At 37.5% G+C, this 24,412-nt stretch overlaps 1 protein-coding gene across 2 annotated transcripts in view; it reads right to left on the minus strand.

Annotated features, from left to right (window-relative positions):
- The window catches only part of HSDL2 (hydroxysteroid dehydrogenase like 2), a 55,035-nt gene that overhangs the window by 12,234 nt on the left and 18,389 nt on the right, over positions 1 to 24,412 (minus strand). For both annotated transcript variants that reach the window (XM_061163412.1, XM_061163411.1), the window contains exons 4-8: positions 19,095 to 19,209; positions 16,953 to 17,056; positions 15,430 to 15,528; positions 6,546 to 6,740; positions 4,701 to 4,772 (exon numbers count right to left, since the gene is read on the minus strand). In XM_061163412.1, coding sequence (XP_061019395.1) covers positions 4,701 to 4,772; positions 6,546 to 6,740; positions 15,430 to 15,528; positions 16,953 to 17,056; positions 19,095 to 19,209 — 585 coding nt within the window. The remainder of the gene's footprint in view (positions 1 to 4,700; positions 4,773 to 6,545; positions 6,741 to 15,429; positions 15,529 to 16,952; positions 17,057 to 19,094; positions 19,210 to 24,412) is intronic.

Genomic DNA, 24,412 nt, shown 5'->3' on the forward strand with positions numbered 1-24,412 from the left:
AATTAAACTTATTCACCTAGTCTCTTCATCCTTGGGTTGGGAAGATCCCCTGGAGAAGGGAAAGGCTACACACTCCAGTACTCTGGGTTGGAGAATTCCACAGACTGTATAGTCCATGGGGTAGCGAAGAGTCGGACACGACTGATTGACTTTCACTTTCACTTCATCCCTGGATTGAACCTGCCTCCTCCTTTCAGGGAATGGAAATGCCTCTTTAAGCAAAAATCATGTGAAGACTGAGAATAGCCTCCTCTGAGAGAAAGAAGGCTCAAAATGCCTTAAATCACACAAACTCATTACTTTTCCCAATTTCAGTCAAACTGGTCCCTCCCACTTGATGAAGAGGGAAATCAAACCACATATTAGTTTCATGAAGGCCCCACTGCCTAGAAACCAAGGCCAAGGGAATACAGGTTGCAACATTTTAAAAACTGTATTCACTTAAACCACTGGCCATGACCATTCAGCATATGATGGGCCAGAGGAGAAGATGTGCAGTGCGCAGCACTGTTCGGACCCCTTAGCATGAAGCCGTCCCTCAATTCGAACCTGTCTTTATCTATCCTCTTGGAATCATTTGTGCGCAGTTTGGCTGCACCCAGAAACAGGTGAGAGTAATTTGTTATTTAACTCAAAGGACAATCTGTACTTTAGGCTGCAGATCAGTTCTCCATCTATTTCCCAACTCAAATTATACCCAGTCATATTGTCCAATAAAGGCTATTACATAAAATCTAATCAGCAACACAAAGATATACCTGGGACAATATAATCAATTAAAAGTGTCTTAAATTTGTTAAATACAAATTACCTTTCATTATGCTTCCACAGACAAATTAAAAAAAACAGTAAAAGCCTTCTCCTTTTCTAAAGTCCAGCAGATATTAAAGGTGAAATACTTAAGATCCAATTCTATGGTATTATTATTTAGAAGCCAATTTAAAAATTCAGATATATATTTAATGCTGACAGTGCAGTGAGGGAGATACTCATACACAGCCAGTATTTATAATTCTGGAAGGAAACTTGATAATAAATGTCAGGAACCCTCCCATTGCCTGATCATCCACTTTCAGTGATCTACTAAAAATCCTGTAACATTTATACAGTGAAACAATTATGAACCACTAAAATAAACAGTACATTCATATGACAGTACATTCACTCAACACTAAGTTGCCATTTCAAAAATTTGTTTTTGAAGACATGGATAATATTCAGGATATAATATTAAGTAAAATGAAGCATATACAATTAAATATAATATGATCCCATCTGGTGAAATATACATTTGTAGATATGAATTTTAAGTTACATTTTCAGAAAATATAAGTGACTAGAAAGAAATAAACCAAGACACAAACAGTATTTATATTTGGATGGCAAGTTATACATGGTTTTTAAATTTTTCTTTATTCTTTCTAAACTAAGCTTTTTATATATAAATTAATTTAAAACAATATCAAAATTGATTAAAGTACATTATAAAATCTATTGGATGTGAACAAAGTTATATTAAGGGGGTAAATGCACAGTCAAAATTATTTTATTATTTTTAAAGAAATAAAAATAAACTATCAGCCTAGCAGGCAAGAAAAGAACAAAAATATGCAATCTCAAAAAGGAAACAGAAAAGAAAGAAATAAAGCATGAAAATTTTAAATTAATGAATCAAATGGTTGCAGAATTTTGTGAATATACTAAAAATTACTTAACTATATACTTTAAAATGGTGAGTTTGGGGTATATGTAGATCATATCTTAAAGATGTAATAGAAGTAATGAATTAGTAAAGAAAAAAGCAGAAGTATGAAAAATGAAATATAATTTAAAACCTGGTTTTTAAGAGCAAAAAATAATAAAATACACTAAAATTGAAAACTTTCTAGAAAACTAATCCAAAAAAAGGAGAGAAAAAGAAACTCTGAAAATGGATAAAATACACAAAAAACTTAAATTATAAATGAATACTACATGACAACACTTACATAAATTTTACAACTTTAAATGGCTGGTTCTGGGTTTTTTTATTTTAGAAAAAAATTAATTGACTGAGCAAATAAAAATATTTTCAAAGAAACAACTTCAGAAAAGACTCAAATGACTTAGTGAGACATTTCAAACCTTCAAAAAAAAGAACATGGAAAAAGAAAGTTACCCAATTGATTGCCATATTCAAAACAGAACAAAAAATAAAATATAGGAAACAATAACAAAAATTTAGACATTAATTTAAATACCTGATAAAAAATCTTAACCAACATCTAACATCTTACTTATGGATAAAATCTAAAGATTTTCTCAATAAAATTAAGAATAAAAGAACAATACCTAAAACAAATAATTTCAATAAATATTTCCAAATGCTTCTGGAAGTTCGAGTCAGTATATTAAGATACCTGCCAGAAATAATCCTGTAAGATACTATTATATGCAGATAATAAGTTTGACCACTTAGGAAATTCAAGAAATTACTCAATGATAATTATACCAACTTATGTGTATAGAGAATTTGCTATATAAAATTCACAACATGATACTCTATCATACCTAATCTCATGATACTTGTATAAGGAAAGTAAGAGATGAGAAAATTGTTTCAGAGAGCTGAAGTGACTTGTCCAAGGTCAGAGACAAAAGTGGCAGGGACAGGACTTGTACCTAGATCTGTCTTACTCCAAAGTCTATGCTTTCAGTAACTGTCTCTCTATGAGAAACTATTAGAAGTCTAAAACAAAACAAAATGAAAACTCGTGAAGGTGACCAGATATAAAGTCAATATAAAAAGTTAGTTTTCCCTTATTGTTTATAACATATCTTGTTTCAGAAAGCACTTCAGTGTGCTTAATAAAATATACACAATTCAGGATTAAAGTAAAAAGGGGTGAGCGAGGTTCTAAAAATGGCAACTGAAATACCCACCCAAGGTTCCAAAGCAGTAAGTGGCACACCAGGAATTCCAACCCAGGCAGTCTGACTGGGTAATATTCCTCTACATTGCATTCTGCATCTAACTATGTAATTTTTATACAGCCAACATACACGCTGAGCATAGCACTAAGACATAAGCTCAGCAGAACTGAACCCAGCAGAGGCTGCTAAAACTGAAGAAGGCAAAGACATAGGCTTGCTTCATGTTTCTGGAGGCAGGAAACAGAGAGGGATGTATTTGGTTTTAGAAGGCACACCAGATAGAACTAAGTTTATCATACAATAACCGGTGGAACACCTCTCTTACTAATAGGTGACTACTTCAGGTGACTTGTCCATTAATCAAGATATATCATCTGTATCATCTGAGGTGCCAGGGAGATGGCAATGAAAACTTCAGTGTAGTCTTGAAAGACACTTGCCAAGGGATAAACTGCATCATTTATCACCTAGACTATTTAAGCATAGCATGATGACTGCACAAGAAAATAAAACTATAGGAGACAAAAAAAAACAAACCAGTAGTATATTTCAAAGGGACAGTCAGTAGACAACAAATATGGAAACTTTGGGGAGGGAAATGAAATCAAGTTCTCCTAAAATGAGTTTATTAGTAAGTTTATGATTAACCTCTACATCCAAAACTTCATTCCCTTGCTTGTTTCCTCTGATCCCAATTCTGTGCTAACTGAATACCAATTAACTGGAGTCGACTAAAATTGCTGTTGTTGGTAACATCACTGATGTATTAAAAAAAAATGCTGCTGTAGATATCATTAACACACGAGATGAGCTAACAGGCCTCTGAGCCATGGACCACCTGGCCAGAGAATCCTAAAGCAGAGACATCCTGATTCCCAAATCTACAACCTAGAAATGTCACAGAGGACTTCCCTAGTAGTCCAGTGGTTGAGAGTCCAGCTGCCAATTCAGGGGACCCAGGTTTGATCCCTGGTCTGGGAAGATCCCACATGCCAGGGGCAACTAAGCCGGTGTGCCACAACTCCTAAGCCCACTCTCTAGAGCCCACTCACTGCAACAAGAGAAGTCACTGGAATGAGGAGTCCATGCACTGCAATGAAGAGTAGCCCCATTCACCGCAATTATAGAAAACCCAAGAGCAGCAACGAAGACCCAGTGCGGCCAATAATATTAACTAATTTAATAAAAAGATTGAGCTGGAAATAAGGTTTGGGACTAAAACGCATTGCAGTAAGGTTCTACAGGTTTGCTAAAGGTACAGAAGAAACGTTGTCTTCAACTTTCTAACCACCATCTAAAATATCTATGGTCACTTAGGAGATTTATAGAGTCTATAATATAAAAATAAGGTGAGGGTCCAGAGGAAGCACTGCTATTCTTGTTAACAAACTATGAGAGAAATTCTCACGGGTTTTCACTGAAGAGTGTTTCTTCTGACACCTTTCAGTAAGTTAGTGGCATGATGCCAGAACACAAGGATTAAAATGTAAACTCTGGACCAATTTAAGGGAGAACTTCTTACCAGTAGAAGGAAAAAAACACTTCCTTTGCTAGAATTAACTACGACATTACTTGTCTAGTTTAAATTACAAAAAATAGGGAATTCCCTGGTGGTCCAGTGGTTAGGACTCAGCACTAAGATCCCTTAAGTCGCATAGTGAGCTGCCCCCCACTTCACTGCCAAATACAAAATAGTTTAAAAGCAGAAATGTCCAATTCTACATTTTGGAAGATATACATAAGTTAGTAACTTTATTTTCCCACAGAAAATCCAGTCTACATCTTACCATATGAGTCTGCTTTCTTTGTAACTGTAGCTGGCTGTTCATCCAAGAAGAAATCTGGTAACAAAGGATGGCCTGAAAAATTGATCCCCAAACAATCAGGTTAATGGAACAACTTCTGCATTCAGATTTTAACATCTGTTTAAGAAACATTATATGTTTTTATTATATTGATCATTCTGGAGCTGTGGAAAAGACTCCCAGGAGAAGTATCAAACTCTGACCTTCATTAAGCTAAAACACTTTTCCAGTAACCTAGTTATCCTCCTCTCCTATTGAAAATTTCATCTTAAAGATCCAACCAAAGAGTTGTTAAGCCCTCAACTGCTCTCCCAAGAGCTTTCTACACCTTCTCATCTACCCATGCAACCCTTCTGTCCTACCTCCCTCCAAAACACTCAGGGCTCATTTCTCACCTGGACCCCTTGAGACAAGGGGGTTCCTCATTAAGAAGAACTTGTTTTCCATATCTGTCAATGTGTCTGTCTTTCCCTCTCAGAAGATTAAAAAAACTGGAGGGCAGGGACGCACCAGTCTTTGTTATATCCTAACACTTTAACTGTAGCACATGATCATATTGCTTTCAACACTTGATAGAATTTTTAATTTAAATTGAATTTAAAATTTTGTGTACAGTGACACTGTGTCTTTAAAACCTAAAGTGATAGTTACGCTACACCAGAATCCAGAAGAGCTGGGTATGGTTCAGGTTCTGACACTTACTAGCTGACTGCTCTTAGGCAAAGGCGTAATCCCTTTGAAATCTGTCTTTCCACTACAAGTATTAACTACTGAATAGTCCGATTGTACCACAAACCAGGCACTGTGCACGATATACATTTTTGCACTTAGTTCTTCCAAAAATCCTGTGTAGAAGCTATCTTTCCCTTAATTTAACTGATAAAGAAAGTGAGGCTCAGAGGAAACAGGTGATCTGCCTAAGGCCGCCCCCGCTAGTGAGCAGCTAAATAGAAGTGGGAACTGGATTGTCTCCTCCCAAACGCCACAATTCCTAATCTCTGTACAATATTGCTTCCTTCACAGGACTGCTATGAAAGTTAAATAGATACTATATATAAAAATGTTTTCTAAAACCATATAGAGCTACTTCATTCAATTTGTTTCAGACTGAAGAGACAGGGATGTTACAAATAGAAACATGTGGTTTCTGTCACCAAGGAGCTCAACTTAATTACTAATATTTAAAATACACTTCTGCACAAATACAATTCCCATTTGGGACTACTATTGTCTACTATACATTTTATTTTACATGTAAAGTAAAAATGCATTATCATCACTATCATCCCCTGCAGTTACAACAGGAAGAATTATTTTTGAACAAGGGGTCTTCTGAGAACTTCTCAAATCCCCACCTTGTATGTGAGGCAGACCCCGTTCAATCACCTTCACCATTCATCATGAAGCTACACTCAGACTGCACTTAAGAGATAACATGTGGAAAGAGCCCACAATCTTAAAAAGTTTTTGTAAGAAACTTATCACTGAATCATCTGCACCATGTTCTTGAACAAACTCTCTACTATGTTATTTTAAGACCAACTTCAGAAACTATTTTTCATTTTTGGTTTCAAGATTTAGAAAAGGTTAGAGGCTGATAGGACCTTTTCTGTGTATCTGTTAAAAAGTCTTTGGGCTCACTTCTGTTTTCCCTTTCTCTTTTTTGAAAGTTGTATTAGTCTGGGTCTTTCCCTTCCCTGGGAAGACAGTTTTTAAAAAGAGTGTATCAATGTTATAATCACACGAACACGTACACAAAACAGATGTATGTCCACTGCAGACAACGTGGACAAACACATTACTACTTTTTAAAACCAAATGCATTACCTGGTGTAACGGCATAGACATCAAAATTTTTTATTCCTTCTTCTTTTAAGATATTTTCGTCGATAATAAAGTTGCCCGTAAAACTTTTTGGCTTTTTGAAAATGCAATATGCAGCATCTGCGATGATATCAACTTTTCTACACTGGCTTTCGATACCGGATCCTCCCAGCATATCCATAGCAGCAGTGTGTATGGCTATAGAGAAAACAAACATACACATACATAACTTTCAACTGAGTTAACAGAACTATGCGAGAAACAAGCAAGACAATTTATCTCTTTATAACTCAGGTGATGAAAACACAGTCCAGAGAGCTTAAAGGATTTGCCAAATGTTTTACTGACATAACTAGGTGGACAACACATGTACTCGACACAACGCTGTCTTATATAGGACTCCTTCATGAAACTCACAGCGAAATTAGATTGCTGATTAAGAATGCTCGAAGAATTTGCATACCATTCTTGAGAGACCAGAAAGCCGGTGAGGAATACCTAGCAAGAGCACTGAACTGTAAATCAGGTCAGTGATATTTTTATGCCAACTACGCCAAGATTTTTGGCAGGCCACTTTAACATCTTTTGGCTTCAGTTTCCTGTCTCTCAAATCTGGAGTCCCTTTCCTAAGCTTATTTTCTCTTTTCCCTCTACTAGAATAAAGAAACTTTGTCTTTTTTGTTCATCACTGTACCCCTAGTGCCTAAAACAAAGACAAGTATACCATAAACATCAGATAAATACTGGTTGGATTTGAGGGCCCTTTTACATGCAGATACTACTTTCATTTATGAAATACTAGAAAATAAAGAGAAGGGAAAAGAAAAAAAAGTGTTTTTTTGACTGCATGTCACAGTCTTAGTTCCCCGATGGGGGGATGATGAATCCATGCCCCCTCCAGTGGAAGCTTAGAGTCTTAATCACTGGACCACCAGGGAAGTCCCAAGGAGGAATTTTTAAATTATCTATAATCCTTCTCCCCAGAGAAAATTATTATTAATGCTTACATATCATTTCCACTGTTTTAGGTGCATATGATTTTTAATTAATTAATTTTTGCTTGCATTGAGTCTTCATTGCTTTGTGCAGGCTTTCTCTAGTTGTGGCGAGTGGAGGCTATTCTTCCTCATGGTGCAAGGGCTTCTCACTGCGGTGTCTTCTCTGGTTGTGGAGCACAGGTTCTAAGGCTCGCAGGCTCAGTAGTTGTGGCCCTCAGGCTTAGTCGCTCTGAGGCATGTGGGATCTTCCTGGACCAGGGGTTGAACCCGTATCTCCTGCACTGGCAGATGGATATTTATACATGGTGCCATCAGGGAAGTCCCATACATATAATTTTTAAATTATGTCTTTGTGAAGTAACCTGAAACTCTTACCATTAATACTACATCATTAATTATGCATTGCCAAAGTTGTGAATAGTAACTTATTTCAATTTACATTTAAAGCAACGAAAATCAATTTGTTTAAATGTATTTTAGGCTTCTGCTGCTGCTGCTGCTAAGTCGCTTCAGTCATGTCTGACACTGTGTGACCCCATAGATGGCAGCCCACCAGGCTCCCCCTCCCTGGGATTCTCCAGGCAAGAACACTGCAGTGAGTTGCCATTTCCTTCTTCAATGCGTGAAAGTGAAGTTGGTCAGTTGTGCCCAACTCTTAGTGACCCCATGGACTGCAGCCCACCAGGCTCCTCCGTCCATGGGATTTTCCAGGCAAGAGTACTGGAGTGGGGTGCCATTGCCTTCTCCAATTTTAGGCTTCAGTTTCTACTAATTTAGATAAACGCCTCTCCATTCTACTGTTAAACCACCATTTGAAATCATCATATACTCAAATAACCTACATAATTCAGTCCACAAGATGAAGTTTGTAGCTTTTAAGAGCCATTGACTCTTTCTCATTCAACAAACAGCTATTGAATGTTATTAAAAAAGTCAGGTGCTACTGAGGTACTGGGAACAGATGAGTGGACAAAGCAGACAAAGTCCCTACTTTCACGGCAATTACCTCCTGGCACACTCCCCTCTTTCAAAGCATACACGTGAACTTGGGGAATTTCTCAAGTGCACTGAATTAGAAGACACTTCTTCACATTATAACTAAAATTCCTTTTCTAGGAATAAATTTTTTAGCTTTACCAATAGCTCAAGAGCTCTGGCCTCACTCTTGAAGTGGTACTTTATGAATAAAAAATTGCAGCTAACATTTATCAAGTGTACCCTGTGCTGGGCATACTGCTACATACTTTACACACATTATCTGAATGAATTCCACAAGGTATGTACCATTAGTATCCTCATTTTACAGATGACAGTACTCAGGCACAGAGGGGTTAAGTACCCGTCCAAGGTTATAGGATTCAAATAACTGGCAGCTTGACTTCAGAGCCAGGCTCTTAGCCACTATGTGATTAATGGGTCATACTTTGTTGATCAACATTTGTAGAGTTCAGTTATCATATTACTCCTATAAACTGCAGAATTTTTCTATAAATGTTTCAATGCAGACAATGAGACTGTATACATACATACACACTCCACTATCACTGTATACTATATAAATGGTATGCAAAGTCTTAAAAATTATTAAGTATGTGTCATGTAAGTATATATATGTCATGTATGTGTGTGTGTGTATCTACACACACACACAATATAAGAATAAGGAATGGTTTACCAAACAACCTATCATTACTTTAATGACTTTTCTATGGAAGATACAAAGAAGGCATGAATAAACCCCCTAAATCAGGAAGTGACTGATGCAGTTACTCTCAACAAAAGTTTTGCAATCAATAGGTCAACCCAACAGGTTATACAACTGACAATAAAAACAGATTAATAACAGGATGAATCAAATCAAACTCCCTGATGATTTCTGGCAAAAAAAAAAAAAATCAAGATTTATAAAGAAAACTGATATGCCTTGGATTACAAGAATCCTAAAAGTAACCCTGAAACTTAAGTCTTATTAAGGAACAACTGGAAAATACCTACTAGCTTCTGAGTGGCTCTCCTGATTACAGCTTGGTATCTAAAAAAATTTATGTTTTCTAAGCACAAGAAATAATTCTAGCTTTTCTTTTTTAAAAAAAATACTTTATTGAAGAGATGAATACATACTTTAAGCATTTTCAATCATATGTATATATATTTTAACCACTTTTCTGTTGGAGTGCATGCAAAGTCGCTTCAGTTGTGTCCGACTCTTTGCAACCCTATGGACTATGGCCCGCCAGGCTCCTCTGTCCATGGGATTCTCCAGGCAAGATATTGGAGTGGGTTGTCATGCCCTTCTCCAAGGGATCTTCCTGACCCAGGGATTGAATCCACATCTCTTATGTCTCCTGCACTGGCAGGACCACTAGCGCCACCGGAGAAGCCCTTTTGATGGCATAGGTGCATTTTATTGGTTTTCTTTCAGATTAACCATTTTTAAGCATATAGTTCTTTGGCATTAAGTACATTCAGAATGTTGTGCCACTACTGCCATCCATTCCCAGAACTTTTCAAAATATCTTAAAAAAAATTATCTCAGTAAATTGGTTTATAATAGTATAGATGTTTCAAGTGTTTATATTTTGACTTATGTATACACTACAGCATGCTAGTCACCAAAAGTTTAGCTTGCATCCATTACCATACAGTTAATCCCCTTGATTTATTTCACCCTCCCCCTCCCCTTCCCCTCTGATACCCACTACTCTGTTCTCTGTATCTACACACACACACACACACACACACACACACACACACATTCTTGTATGTGTTCACTGGACCAAAGATACCATTGATTATAAAGTGTAACCACCAAGGGGAAAAAAAACCTGCCAATTAAATTATAATACATCAACAATATAAGAGCAACCTGGTATCAAAGACGTGAAAACATGGGCATCTCAGAATCAGTGAAATATGGTACAAACTGCTTAACCTAGTTGATAGGTAGGTCCCTTGAAAATGGAAACCAGTTTTGGTTTCTAGTACCATAGAGGCCAGCTGCCACCTTGTCACCATGACCTCCCTGGTTAGCTGAGTTTCCACGTCTATGTGTAATGTGGTCTAGGTGACAGACAACTGCAGCTGTTCTGAGGTGCCTTGTTATCTCCCTCTCTACCGCCCTTACCAAGATAAGTAGCCACCAGTTGCAGACTCCTCACCCCAGCTCACTCGAAACCTATCCAAAAGCAGACAGTCCTCTACTACCACACTTCTGATCAGTCCAGAGGCAAGAGGTAGCAGGCGTTTTTCAAGAGCAGCCTTCATCCCTCTTCCCCTCCCCGGCCTCCACTTCAGTAGAAACTATAAAATGTGTCTTGTAAAGGGATAAAATTGTATTTCTGAAGGTAACAGAGTGGGCCTGAGGTCCTCATGTTGGGAAACTACTAAAGGCATGACTGTTGGTCCATTTTCTGGAATTGTGGCATTCACTGGGGTGAAAGTTCTAGACCCAGAAGGGGCAATGTAGCCAGTGAAGAGAAGGAAAACCAAGCCAGAGGGGACAAACATTGGACCAGGACACAGTTTTGATTGTAGATAATATATGTCACACTGTAGATATGTAGAAAATATATGCACTCATTTTGTTAAGTGCAACGAAACTCTTCCTGGAAGGGCAATAATGTTGGGAGTCTGCTGCTGGTTCCAGTAAACATAAAGAGAGAACCACGCTATATGGTCCAGAAAGAAAAGATGTGTCTTTTAAATAGAGGCCTCGGAAACAGCGAGGAGCCTGAACACCCTCTCAAACCCATTTTCATCGCCTCCATCATAAATAATGTAATATTCTAGCTAGGTTTCCTGCCTCCTCTTTCCACAATCTTACAAGTCAGCCTATTCAGATGCCAAAATAAACTTCCTAAACCTACCTCATCACAAACCACTGCTCCTCTTTGCCTTCTGCAGATTATTGCTCTCCTGCCTCTAAAATCCTAAAGTGACTCTCTACTGAATACAGGTTAAAATTCAAGCTCCCAAACTTGGCAATCAAAACCCTTGGACTTAATCTGTCCATCTTGCCCACAACCTCACATCTACCCAACATTCAGGCCAATCCGAACTATTCACAGTTGCTCCAGTTCAGCGGGAAATAAAAAGTCCACATCCCATCATAGATACACCATAACAACTTCTTGTAGTTCTACCAAACACCCAGTATTTTCCCATACTTCAGACTGTTGTTACCTCTGCCAAGAATGACTTGTTCAGTTCTCCTTGTTAATTCCAACATCCTCAGTCTCATCTCAATTGTTTCATTAAAAAACCTCCCTTTCTGACTTTTAATCTGAGCTACATAGTCCTCTTGCTATGTTTCAAAAGTATCCTGTACATAATTCATCATGCCATGTATCATAAGGAGCATGACCATAAATTCAATTCACTACGTTATACAAGTCTAGGACCCAAAGGATCCTAGATGGATCCAATGGTTCCAAGATGTCAAGTAAACAAACCTTCTATTAATAAATTGAACACCTCAACTAAAGCAAAGATCTAGGCAGTGAGCTGATTTCTCCTGCCAATCCTGATAATGTCCTTCACATTCCCTGTCATACAATATTCTTCTCCTTTCTTATATAAACCTTTTATTTGGAATGTCTATTATGGACCTACATGGAAGCTAATCATACTGCATTCATTTATTCATCAAATATTAATACTTATTGAATGTCTGCAATGATGATAATAAAATAGACAAAACAGATACTATATCTTTAAGAAGCTTTTCTAGCAAGAAAGACATAACAACTACTGTTATTGTTATCAGTAACTTAAATTCAAATGCTGTAAGTGATGTGAAGGAGATGTACAGACACTAACTTTCTCACTCTATCTATCAACTTTAATAACAGCAGTAATTACAGCAGGGGGAGGAGCTTGAGAACGGATGAGAGAAGGAAAAGAAGCTGAAGAAAAGAGGCACAGAAAAGTCCTAGGTTTAAACTTCTTTACTGTGATTCACAATAAGTAACACTTCCTATGAGCAAGACTAAAAATGCATAATACCCACACATAAACACTCATAAACATATGCATATTTCATTTATATATGATATTCACATGTTTTAAAGTTTACCACACAACACTATTACAATGTGCAATGCTCTCTAATCTTCTCTATTTTATTCAATTAAAAATAAAATGAAACAACAACAAAATTCTGGCTGCTACCTACTAAATCAATTTCACAATCCACTAAATTGATTTCATGCCTCACTAAATTGATTTCATGACTCACCAGTGAGTCTTGACATGTAGTTTGAAAATATCGTAGAAGCCGTTTTTTCACTCTCATCTTTTGCCTCATTGCAACAAATACCACTCTCCAGAAAATCTTAAAAGAATTTTGTCTGCTAGAGTATCATAAGGGAAACGAAGAATAAATAAATCATGGTTCTGATCCCCTGGTAGGCCAGGAAATAAAGGAATCTTAGTCAAACTGCAGATGGAATATTTAAAAAAACTGATTCCTTGTAAAAAAAAGTTAAAAATAGAACTGCCACATGATCCAGCAATTTCACTTCTGGATATTTACCCAAAGAAAACAAAAACACTAATTCAAAAATACATATGCATACCAGTGTTCACTGCAGCATTACTTACAATAACCCAGATATGGAAGCAACCTAGAAGGCCATCAATGGATAAATAAGACGTGGTGATATATAATACATACATACACAATGGAACATTACTCAGCCATTAAAAAAATGAAATCTTGCTACCTAGACAACATGGGTGGATTTAGAGCATATTATGCTAAATGAAACATCAGACAGAGAAAGACAAATATTATATGGTTTCACTTAATGTGTGGTATCTGAAAAACAAAATAAATGAAAAAAACAAAATGAAAACACACTGACAGATAGAACAAGCAGGTGGCTGCCAGAGAAGAGTGGGGTACAGGGTGGGGCAAAACAGGTGAAAGCGATTAAGAGATACAGACTTCCAGTTATAAAATAAAGAAACCTAAGGAATATAATATGCAGCATAAGGAATATGGTCTGTGTTAGTGTAATAACCTTGCATGGGGACAGATGGCTACTAGACTTGTCATAGTGATCAGTTCACTGTGTATGCAAGTATCCAGTGACAATGCAGTAGGACACCTCCAACTAACAGAATACTGTAAATCAACTGTGTTGCTGCTTTTTAGTCACTAGGTTGTGTCCGACTCCTTTGCGATCCCATGAACTGTAGCCGACCAGGCTCCTCTATCCATGGAATTTCCCAGACAAGAATACTAGAGCAGGTTGTGATTTCCTTCTCCAGGGGATCTTCCCAGCCCAGGGATTGAACCTGCATCTCCTGCACTGGCAGGCGGATTCTTTACCACTGAACCACCAGGGAAGCCCTGTATCAACTATACTTCACTTAAAAAACATTTTTTTAAAATTTCTGGAGTTCTTATTAAAAAACGAAGATGGTGATTAGAGAGCTGGGTGCAATGGCTAAATTTACCTAACAGTTACATTAGCAACACATCCCCGGGCTCCATAAATTCTGGCCCCCAACCCCCTGTTCTCTCAGTTTCAATACCATAGACCACTAGGCCTCTCATTACTGCCTGGGGCTGAGGACATCTCCTCACCTACACACAGCAGATGGGAAGTGAAAGAAACCTCTCCCCTGTTCCTAAGCTACAACTCTGGGTACATTCCACACTGCCATACGTGGCAGTTCCATTCAAGAGTACCTCTAGAGCTATTATAATTTGCCAAAATACTAAATTAAATGTTCTTTTAGCAGACAGCCCTACCAACTGACTCATCTACGAGGTGAAAAGGTCAAAGAGGTGTCCTCTGAACCGTGCACAATGTCTGCGCCATGGCAACTGTCCACTAGGCATTTGCTGAGTGATGAATGAACAAAGAAAATAATGCCAGAAGGAAGAAGAATGGGAATAAACAATACCAAGGTCCTTAGAAGATATAGGAATACATTAAATGACCCAATGGGGAGAACCAGGAAAATCCTGTATTGACCCTAAGGAGCTTCCCTGGAAAGGGGTCACACTAACTTACATGTTGGAGGACTGATATTAGTTCAACAAAGGTTCTGTTAATTTTTTTTTAAGTGAAATGAAAAAGTGATTCCCACTGTTTTCTCTTTTTCATACTTTTGTGGGGTAGGACTGTCATTTAGAGTGAAGATAATAAAAGAATTTAAGGTTTTCATAGGCACTATTAAATATATGAAAAAAAGGTATAATATGAATAGTTTTTTTTCTTTTTCTTCCTTTAAGCCGTTCTAATATATAAGTGGAGGATAAGTAGGACAAGCCTTCCCTTTCTGTCATTTCCCTCCCCTCATGTTTATACAACATATTCCCTAACCTGCAAGCCATCAGCTTCCACTGTACATTTAACTCAAAAGCTGCATACAAAGCCCAGCCATAGGCAGGTTAGCCTGTCACCTAAAGGGGATTTGGACACTCTCTGAACTCAGAACTTGTGTGGAAGTACAGAAAAGTCAGCTTTTCATAAAGGAAGAAGACGAATTGGTAAGAGTACAAGAAGGTAAAGAGGCATTTGCTGGGATGTGTGAGGAAAAAATAAAAGTAACTGCAAGAGAATCTGCAGAATTTAAGGTACCAAAGACAAGGGTGGAAAGAAGGTTAGGGAGGCGCGGCTGGCTTTCTATTGGCTTTTACGAGACTCTTCCAGTGTTCCTAAGTTCAGTGTTTCCAGTACAGCAACCATGTAGTCATACAGAAGATGGCTGAACAGGGTCTTTCATGTATAATAAAAAGCTGAACTTGTTTCCAAATAGACATACTGAGGTTTCCTTTTGACGGTCTACTCATCTGCATTCCACCCCACCCACCCAGGAGTGTCTAAGACAATAAATGAGAATCCAACAACTGAATTTCTTTTATGAGTTCATACCTGTTTTAGGCCACAATGCATTGACTGCAATTTCACCTTTAAATTCTTCTGCCATTCCGAGTACACACATAGACATACCATATTTAGCAATAGTGTAAGCTGAAAGAAACCACCAAGAATTTAATTAAGAAACAAATTAATCTGTGAGTATAAACAACCAATTTCCTTCTATTACTGTTTTTCCTTGATACATTTTTCAGAATTATTTAATATTTATATTAGTACAAAAACTTTTAATGTACTATATTTAAAAGAACAGTTTTCTATGTAAGCAGTTTTATATATATATCAGGGATGAACTACTTTTACATATTTCCATCCTAGTAATTGTTTAAAAGAAAAGAGACAGTAATAAACTTTTATTCCTCTGAATATTATGGGGATAAATTACATTATTGTTTCTTTTTTTATCCTTTTTCCAATGAAAGTGACCATTTAAAGGAAAACTACTTCTAGTAAAACATAAAAAAAGGTTGCAAATTCATTTAACTGAGTCAATTAAAACAGACTTTGTTTTAGTTTTGTTCTACGGGTTCTTATTCCAATGTCCTCCTTTCCAAATTTTATGGAATAATGTTGAAATAAGGACTAAGCATCTGATACAATAATCTCAAAGAAGGCACCTATACATAAATCTTGTTATTTAGCACACTTCAGTCATGTCCGACTCTTTGCAACCCTATGCTCTGTAACCTGCCAGGCTCCTCTGTCCACGAGATACTCCAGGCAAGAATACTGGAGTGGGTTGCCATGCCCTCCTCCAGGGGATCTTCCTGACTCAGGGATCGAACCTTTGTCTCCTATGTCTCCTGTATTCCACGTGGATTCTTTACCACTGAGCTACTGGGGAAGGCCTGTTATTTAGCAAACTCATCTTAAATCATTAGTTAGGTGTGAAAAGTAAAGTATTTCATGGATAGTTTTGGGTTTTTTTCTTTCACATTTTATTTTATATTAGAGTTTATCAACAATGCTGTGCTAGTTTTAGGTGTAAGGCAAAGTGACTCAGTTATGCATATACACATATCCACTCCCTTTCAAATTCCTTACCCATTTAGGCTGTCACATAATACTGGGCAGAGTTCCCTGATCCAGACAGCAAGTCGCTGTTGGCTATCCATTTTAAACACAGCAATGCATACATGTCAATCATGGTAGACTTAATCAACTTTATTGAAGAATAAGTTACATGCAGTAAAACACACCCACTGATACTTGAGGGAGCTTTCCAGGATGGTGGATATCCATATCTTCATTTGAGTATTGGTTATTCAGGTGTATTTATTTGTCAAAACTCATCAGACTGAACCATTAACAACTATGCATTTTATTTAATGTAAATTATACCTCCACTTAAATAATGACAGATAAAAGATTAAGAATCTACTTATCTAAATGCTACCAACTTCTGCAGAGAAAATTTAATGTTAACACTATGTACAAACTGTGATTACATCATCGATACACTGATTTAAAGTAAAACAGATTGACTAAACAAGTCATCCCCTCACCCTACCACCTACCACAGTGCTGTTTGAACCACAGTGGATTCAGGTTCAGAGGTGGGCTGAGATTGAGGATATGAGCAATTTTACTCTTTTTCAAATAAGGGATGCATGCTTTAGATCTGAAAGCAAAAGAAAACACAAGTCAAATTGCTAGCTTTCTAACAGCTTCATTACTTTTTTAAATTATATGTTAAACTACTTCTACAGAGCAACTGAGCTTGTTCAGTAACTTATAGGATACTTTTGTTGTTGTTTTTTTTCCCATTTATCGAGAATGAAAATAGCAAAAGCAACTAATATTCATTCTTTGAAACTTTATATAATGGCTTGACAATATGATCTGCCTGATGAAAACAATCAAGTAAGTAGCACATCAGCCTTAAATCCAACTTAGATTATCCTCAACTACATCATTCCAAGTCAGACAGACCTGGGTTCAAAGTCTCCTTCTGCCCTTCATTGTGTGATCTGGGGCAAATATATATAGTATTCTGATTCTCAGTTTTCTCATTTGCAAATGCTGGTAATACTTGCTACTATCCAGGACTGACCAAGGGATTAAAATGAGACAATATATATGAGATACTTACAACAGTACATATATTAAACATGAAATAAACAACTGAAATTATTAGTATTACACATTCTGATTTTTTTTCATCTTAGTACCACAAAGAAACTGCAAGTTAATGACATTAACGCCCAACACATTACCAAACTTAATCTGTGCCAGCACGCAATGCAATATTCCTTTGGGGGCAATTTTAGTTGTTTTTTTTTAAAAATCCCATTCAAGAAAGTAGGTATTTTACAAAAGACACAGGTCCAATATTTTTAAATATTTAACTATTAAGCTATAATACACAGCCTAATAACATATTGTAGCTTACTAACTTCATAGTGCTTAGTTTTATTTCACATTCAATAACTTCTAGGACTTGAAACTGGTCCATTCTTCTTAAGTCAGTTTCTTTCTTATCAATGTACAAAATTCTTGTTACCATCTGCAATGTCATTTTAAGTTTATTAACCAAATACAATTAATATCACTAAAGTAAAGGGTTTTTGCACATATTGCTTTTCCTTTCCAAAGGTACTTCATGTTTATGGGAGTGCTGACGGTCATTAGAATAGTGAAGCTGCACCTCAAAACATCAACAGGAAACAAACAACCTATTCCAAGCAATAAGACCGTATTTCAAACTCAAAGGAAAGAGTTCATTTCATTTACATTATAAACATGAACTTCTCCTTTGATCTATTAGACAAAACCTTTCCACCAGCACTTTGCTTGCCTAACCCTCAGCATCACTAACCCTAACCAGGTACATTTTCCATGGCAACATGCCCTATCTTACTCACTATATTGAAAACTCTTAGTGCCACACTTAGATACTAGTATCTTGAGCTTAATAAAGCAGCTAAGTTCACTGTGTGCTAAGCACTGCACTTCTTAGCTTTCACATGAATCATGTTATTTTGAGTGCTGTAAGCTCAAAGGCCTACAGGGTATTTGAGTAAATGAAAAAAGTGAGCTGGGTATAAGAAAGATCAACTGTTCAAAAATACAGTTGAGCCTTATTACAGAATTTCTCTAAGCATGCATTTAGCATGATACAAACACATATAATACTGGAGATGGTAAGTTAAGAGTTAGTTGCTCAGTCGTGTCTGACTCTTTGCGAACCCATGCCTGTAGCCCTCCAGGCTTCTCAGTCCACGGAATTTTCCAGGCAAGAATACTGGGGTGGGTAGCCATTCCCTTCTCCTGGGGATTTTCCCAACCTAGGGATCAAACCCAGGTCTCCAGCATTGCAGGTGGATTCTTCACCACCTGAGCCATGAGGGAAGCCCACTGGAGATGATCTGTTTAATTAAAATTTAGAAATACAAATAAGGATTGACTAGATTTCAAACTGACTGCTAACCTATTCAAATACGTTCACAACTAGTTCTCTGACAAAGCACTGCAACATTCTCTTTCATAGCTATTTTTTTAATTTTAAATATTTATTTATTTGGCTGCTCAAGGTATTAGCTGCATTACATGGCATCTAGTTCCTGACCAGGGATTGAACCTGGGCCTCCTGCATTAGGAGTGAGGAATCTTAGCTATTGGACCACCAGGAAAGTCTCTCCCACAGCTCTTCAACTTACGTAAGATAGGTGCCTCTGGTGTTGACGTTCATCATCAAATCCACTTTCTTCGTAGGTGTTTCCAATGTGCTGGTCAAGCAAATGGCACTGGCATTATTCACCAAAATATCAATTCCTGTTTTCAAATAATCAACTTCTTAGTAATGTCATTTAGACTTTACAACAGAAAGAAATAAAAAGTATTTATATAGTTGAATCCTGAGTTCACAAATACTTCTTTTAGATAATATGACTGAGCAATTTACCAACATAGGACTCAGTAGCTATGTCAAAACAGTACGCAGATGATTTTCACTGGCACTATGAAGACAGCCCATCATCAGGGTTCCACAGGAAACTACAAGGAAGCTTAGTCCTCAGTAGTGTGTAGTTTCTGTCCTTATCTGTTCTCTTAATTCCTGGTCTCTTAATTCCTCTTTGTCTCCAAGAACCTTAGGTCAACTTCCTTAAGTTTTCCCTCCTCTCCAGCATCTTTCCAAGGTCTGCCTTCCTTCTAAGGACACAGGTCTCCCTTCCCCCTTGAAGGCCCTTACTTAAATCAAAGAGCTCCTTTCTGGTCTTGGGAACTGGGAAAATAGAAATGACCCAGAGTTTCAATTCTAGGCAAATCATCAAAGTAGATAAACTTATACACAAAATAAATTAAATCTAGAATCATAATTATTTCTGCATATTCTATCTAGTCCTATTCATATGTAACACTTATGGCTACAAGCTTAAATAATGTTAAATGAAAATGGTAAAATACAAAAGCATTTCAACACATTTTTGCACTTCTACATGGCCTTCATAATTTTTTTTTTAAAGTACAGTTGATTTGCAATGTTAATTTCTGATAAAGTGACTCAGTTTTACATATATATATATATGTAAATACATATATACATTCTTTTTTATATTCTTTTCTATTATACTTTATCTCAAGATATTGAATATAGTTCCCTGAACTATACAGTTGGATCTTGTCGCTTATCCATTCTATATGTAATGGTTTGTACCTGCTAATACCAAACTCCCAGTCCTTCCCTCCTCACCCCTCTCCCATTTGGCAACCACAGGTCTGTTCTCTGTGTCTGTGAGTCTGTTTCTGTTTCATAGATAAGTTCATTTGTATCATATTTTAGATCCCACATATACATAATACTATAGGGTATGTCTCTTGCTGACTTACTTCTTTTAGTATGATAATCTCTAGTTGCATCCACATTGCTGCCATAATCCTTTTTAAAGAGCATTTAATATTCTGTCAAATAGATTTATGATAATTTCTACTGCTGGGTTAGACTGTTTCCATAAAGATCTTTTACTATTCTCTTGACTTTGCTTTGCCCCTCTCTCACATTGTGTGAATAATGGTTTAAAAGAGGTTGTTATGAGTGAGTGAGTGACAGTCGCTCAGTCATGTTCAACTCTTTGCAACCCCATGGACTGTAGCCCGCCAGGCTCCTCTGTCCATGGAATTCTCCAGGCAAGAACACTGGAGTGGGTTTCGATCTCCTTCTCCAGGGGATCTTCCCTACCCAGGAATAGAACATGGGTCTCCTGCATTGCAGGCAGATTCTTTACCATCTGGGCCACCAGGGAAGCCTACTATTAAGAGGCATTTCCAAGTTTAAAGACAGGTCAACTTAAAAAGTATTAACAGATACATGCTTGACTTTATCTTATAATCCATAGACAATACATTAGAAAATGTAATGAATCCATACACTTTCCAAAGGAATACCTGAGACTGAAGTAGCAATAAAGTTTTAAATGACAATCAATAATCAGGTGAAATAATTTAGATGAAGCTTTATCTCTCAAAGAGATGGGGACTCGGCAAGTGGTCAGAAAGGAAATACAATGTGCTTTTAACTTTGTATGAAAAATAATGTTCAGTTTCATGTTGCTGAATACAGTTCTGTTTTTGCCAAATAAATCCTCTAGTGGGCCCCAAAGCAAATAAAAGTAGACGAGGACTAAAGCTACACTGATTGTGCAAACTGGATCTGACTTGCCAATGATAAAGAAAAAAAAAAAAATTGGGTTCAATTAAGAGGTACCAAAATTTTTAGACTCAGACAAGCCAAATTAAAACATTAGGTTGGTGCAAAAGTAATTTAGGTTTTGTATTGTTGACCTTTGCCATTTGATACTGAAATACATTCTTAAATAAATGTGGTTATGTTATACATCATTTTAATGCACATTTCTTGCTAATGAATTATTACTTGCTGTTTATTTTATATGTATTTTAGACTATGGAAATGTTAGACAAAAAGGAAGACTCAAGAGATTTTTTTATGTAAGTTCAAAATGGGTCATAAACCAGCAGAGACAACTCACAACATCAACAATGCATTTGGCCCAGGAACTACTAATGAACGTTCAGTGCAGTGGTGGTTCAAGAAGTTTTGCAAAGGAGATGAGACCCTTGAAGATGAGGAGAGTAGTGGCCAACCATCAGAAGTTGACAATGACCAACTGAGAGGATGATTGAAGCTGGTCCTCTTACAACTACACGAGAAGTTGCCCAAGAACTCAATGTCGACCATTTCTGTGATCATTTGGCAGTTAAAGCAAATTGGAGATGTGAAAATGAAAAAGCTTGATAAATGGGTGCCTCATGAGCTGACCGCAAATCAAAAAAATCATTTAAGTCCTGTTTTCTCTTACTGTATGCAACAACAACAAACCATTTCTCCATTAGATTGTGACATGACAAAAAGTGGATTTTATACAACAACTGGCCATGACCAGCTCAGTGGCTGAACCGGAAAGAAGCTCCAAAGCACTTCCCAAAGCCAAACCTGCACCAGAAAAAGGGTCATGGTCACTGTTTGGTGGTCCGCTACAAGCCTGGTCCACAATAGCTTTCTGAATCCCAGTGAAACCATTACATCTGAGTAATAAGCTCAGCAAATCGATGAGATATACCGAAAACTGCAACGACTGCAGCCAGCATAGGTCAACAGAAAGGGCCCAATTCTTCTTCACAACACCTGGCTGCACATAGCACAACCAACGTTTGAAAAGTTGAATGAACTTGGCTACAGTTTTGCCTCATCTGCCATATTCACTTGTCCTCTAGCCGACTATCACTTCTTCAAGCATCTCAACAACATTTTGCTGGGGAAATGCTTCTACAACCAGCAGGATAAAGAAAATGCTTTCCAAGAGTTTGTTGAATCCCAAAGCATGGATTTTGATACTATAGGAATAAACAAACTTATTTCTTGTTGGCAAAATTGTGTTGATTGTAATGGTTCCTATTTTGATTAATAAGGATTCACAGTCTGAAACCATAATTACTTTTGCACCAACCTAACAAATCAGGGATGGGACTTCCCTGGTGGTCCAGTGGTTAAGGCTCCAGGCTTCCAATGCAAGGGGCACAGGTTCAGTCCCTGGTTGGGGAACTAAGATTCCATATGCCACATGGCGCAGCCAAAAAAAAATTTTTTTTTAATGAATCAGGGCAAAATGGTGGGAAATGATATGGAAGAAAAGGCATGTATGTATGCCTGCTGCAGAAAAAAAGATGGCAGGAAAGATTATATCTGTGGTTTATGAAATAGCATAATCTACTCAAGACCTAAAAACTCTGAAGATGAAGGCAGGCAAGGTGATAGGCAGTACTATGTGGCAGAAGTCCCTGAGGGGCACAGGTCTGAAAGCATCATCCACTGCTCAGGACTTTGTTAAGGATAATTCCCTGGCAGAGAGAAAAGTTAGGAGAAAGGTACAGTCTTCTCTAAAAGGCAGACTTCAAAGGCCTACAAAACTCCAAACGACACCATAACAGCAGCAACCACAGTATGGAACTGAAACCAAACAAACAAAAAATACTGGCTTGAAAGATCTAGGGGAAAAAAATAAAGAGAGAAGAAAAGAGCAGGCCGTGAATCATCTCATAAATGTCACATCCAAACTGATTAGGAGGTAGTAGCAGCTGAGTTGCTGAGCAGAGCTCACCGAAGAATTAAGATTCTGCATCGTTATGCCAGAAAAGCAGAAGTTCATGGGCAAATGGAAAGCAAAATATTTTAAATACATCAATGTGGATCCTAAAGAGGAGGGAAGGGAATGTTAGGGAAGATTCCAAAAGAGAGGTAACTCCACCACCAATCTGCACTTTTAGCAAGAAAACATAAGTCTTTCAGATGCCCATCTCAACAACAAGTAGCAAAATGCATTGGCAGATTTTCTTCCCCCAAAGATATGAAAAGTATATCTTCTCTCTTTTTTTACAGTCTTCACTGAACTTCTTACCACACTGCTTGATTCATGTTTTGGTTTTTTGGCTGTGAGGCATATGGAACCGTAGCTCCCTGACCAAGGACTGAACCTGCATTCCCTGCATTAGAAGGCAAATTCCTCACCACTGGACCACCAGGGAAGTCCAAAGCATATCTTCTTGGCTGAAGATTTCTACCAACTCAGCTAAGTTCCAGGACATGAATGCCAGGTCAATTAATATGGATCAACTGGCTTCTGAAGAAACAAAAAACAAGATTTGCTTTTGTCCCTTTCATTTTTCTCTGTCTGTCCCTGGGAAAGTAGATCACTTGATAGATAAAGCTGGATCAATCCTGCACTGAAGATGCTGAAGGAATGATGCCAGGTTCAATGGAAGACAATCTAAGCCACGGTGGCTAAACCAATCGAGACCACCCATGCATCTGGGTAAAACTTCCTTGGCTGGGACAAAACAAAGTTAGGAAATTGGAGAGGACAGATTTCTGGGCTTTGATTCTTCCAAGAAAGAGATTTCAGTTTGGCTCTTTAAATTCTCTGTGGCAACAACAGGAGAAGAAATAAACTTGTGAGATGCCAGCTACTCTGTAAGAGCCCCAACCTGGAAAGTGGAGGTCTTCACATTTTGACACTCAGGTGCATGTTTTTGGACTATGCTGTCACTAATACACAATGTGTAACCCCTTCTGGTGAAGCAGATCAGACAACACAGCTAGAATTCAAGATGGGAAGTTAAAACAGAGGTGATTTCTATACCTATACGGGCCTTCAGTATCTATAATTAATGTCCATCTTGACCCATTTCAGAGATTTCTTGACAACACCAGACAACAACTGAACTGTTTATGTTCTCTAACAGAATTAGAGGACAGAAACTAAGACTGAGAAAGGGCGCAGACAAAGGTGGTAGCAGTCCTCCCCTAAATTGTGATGATCTTGGTCTCCAAAAAGGATAAACTCACTCTCAGTTGACAGAACCAATGGATCAATGGAAAGAACTAAAACTGGATGTATACACAGACAGGAAAAGCTCTATTCTTCTACCCTCACCACCTTATCCCTTAATTCCTCCCTAACAA

Source organism: Dama dama, chromosome 16 (genome assembly GCF_033118175.1).
Source record: "Dama dama isolate Ldn47 chromosome 16, ASM3311817v1, whole genome shotgun sequence".
Taxonomy (NCBI): Eukaryota; Metazoa; Chordata; class Mammalia; order Artiodactyla; family Cervidae; genus Dama; species Dama dama.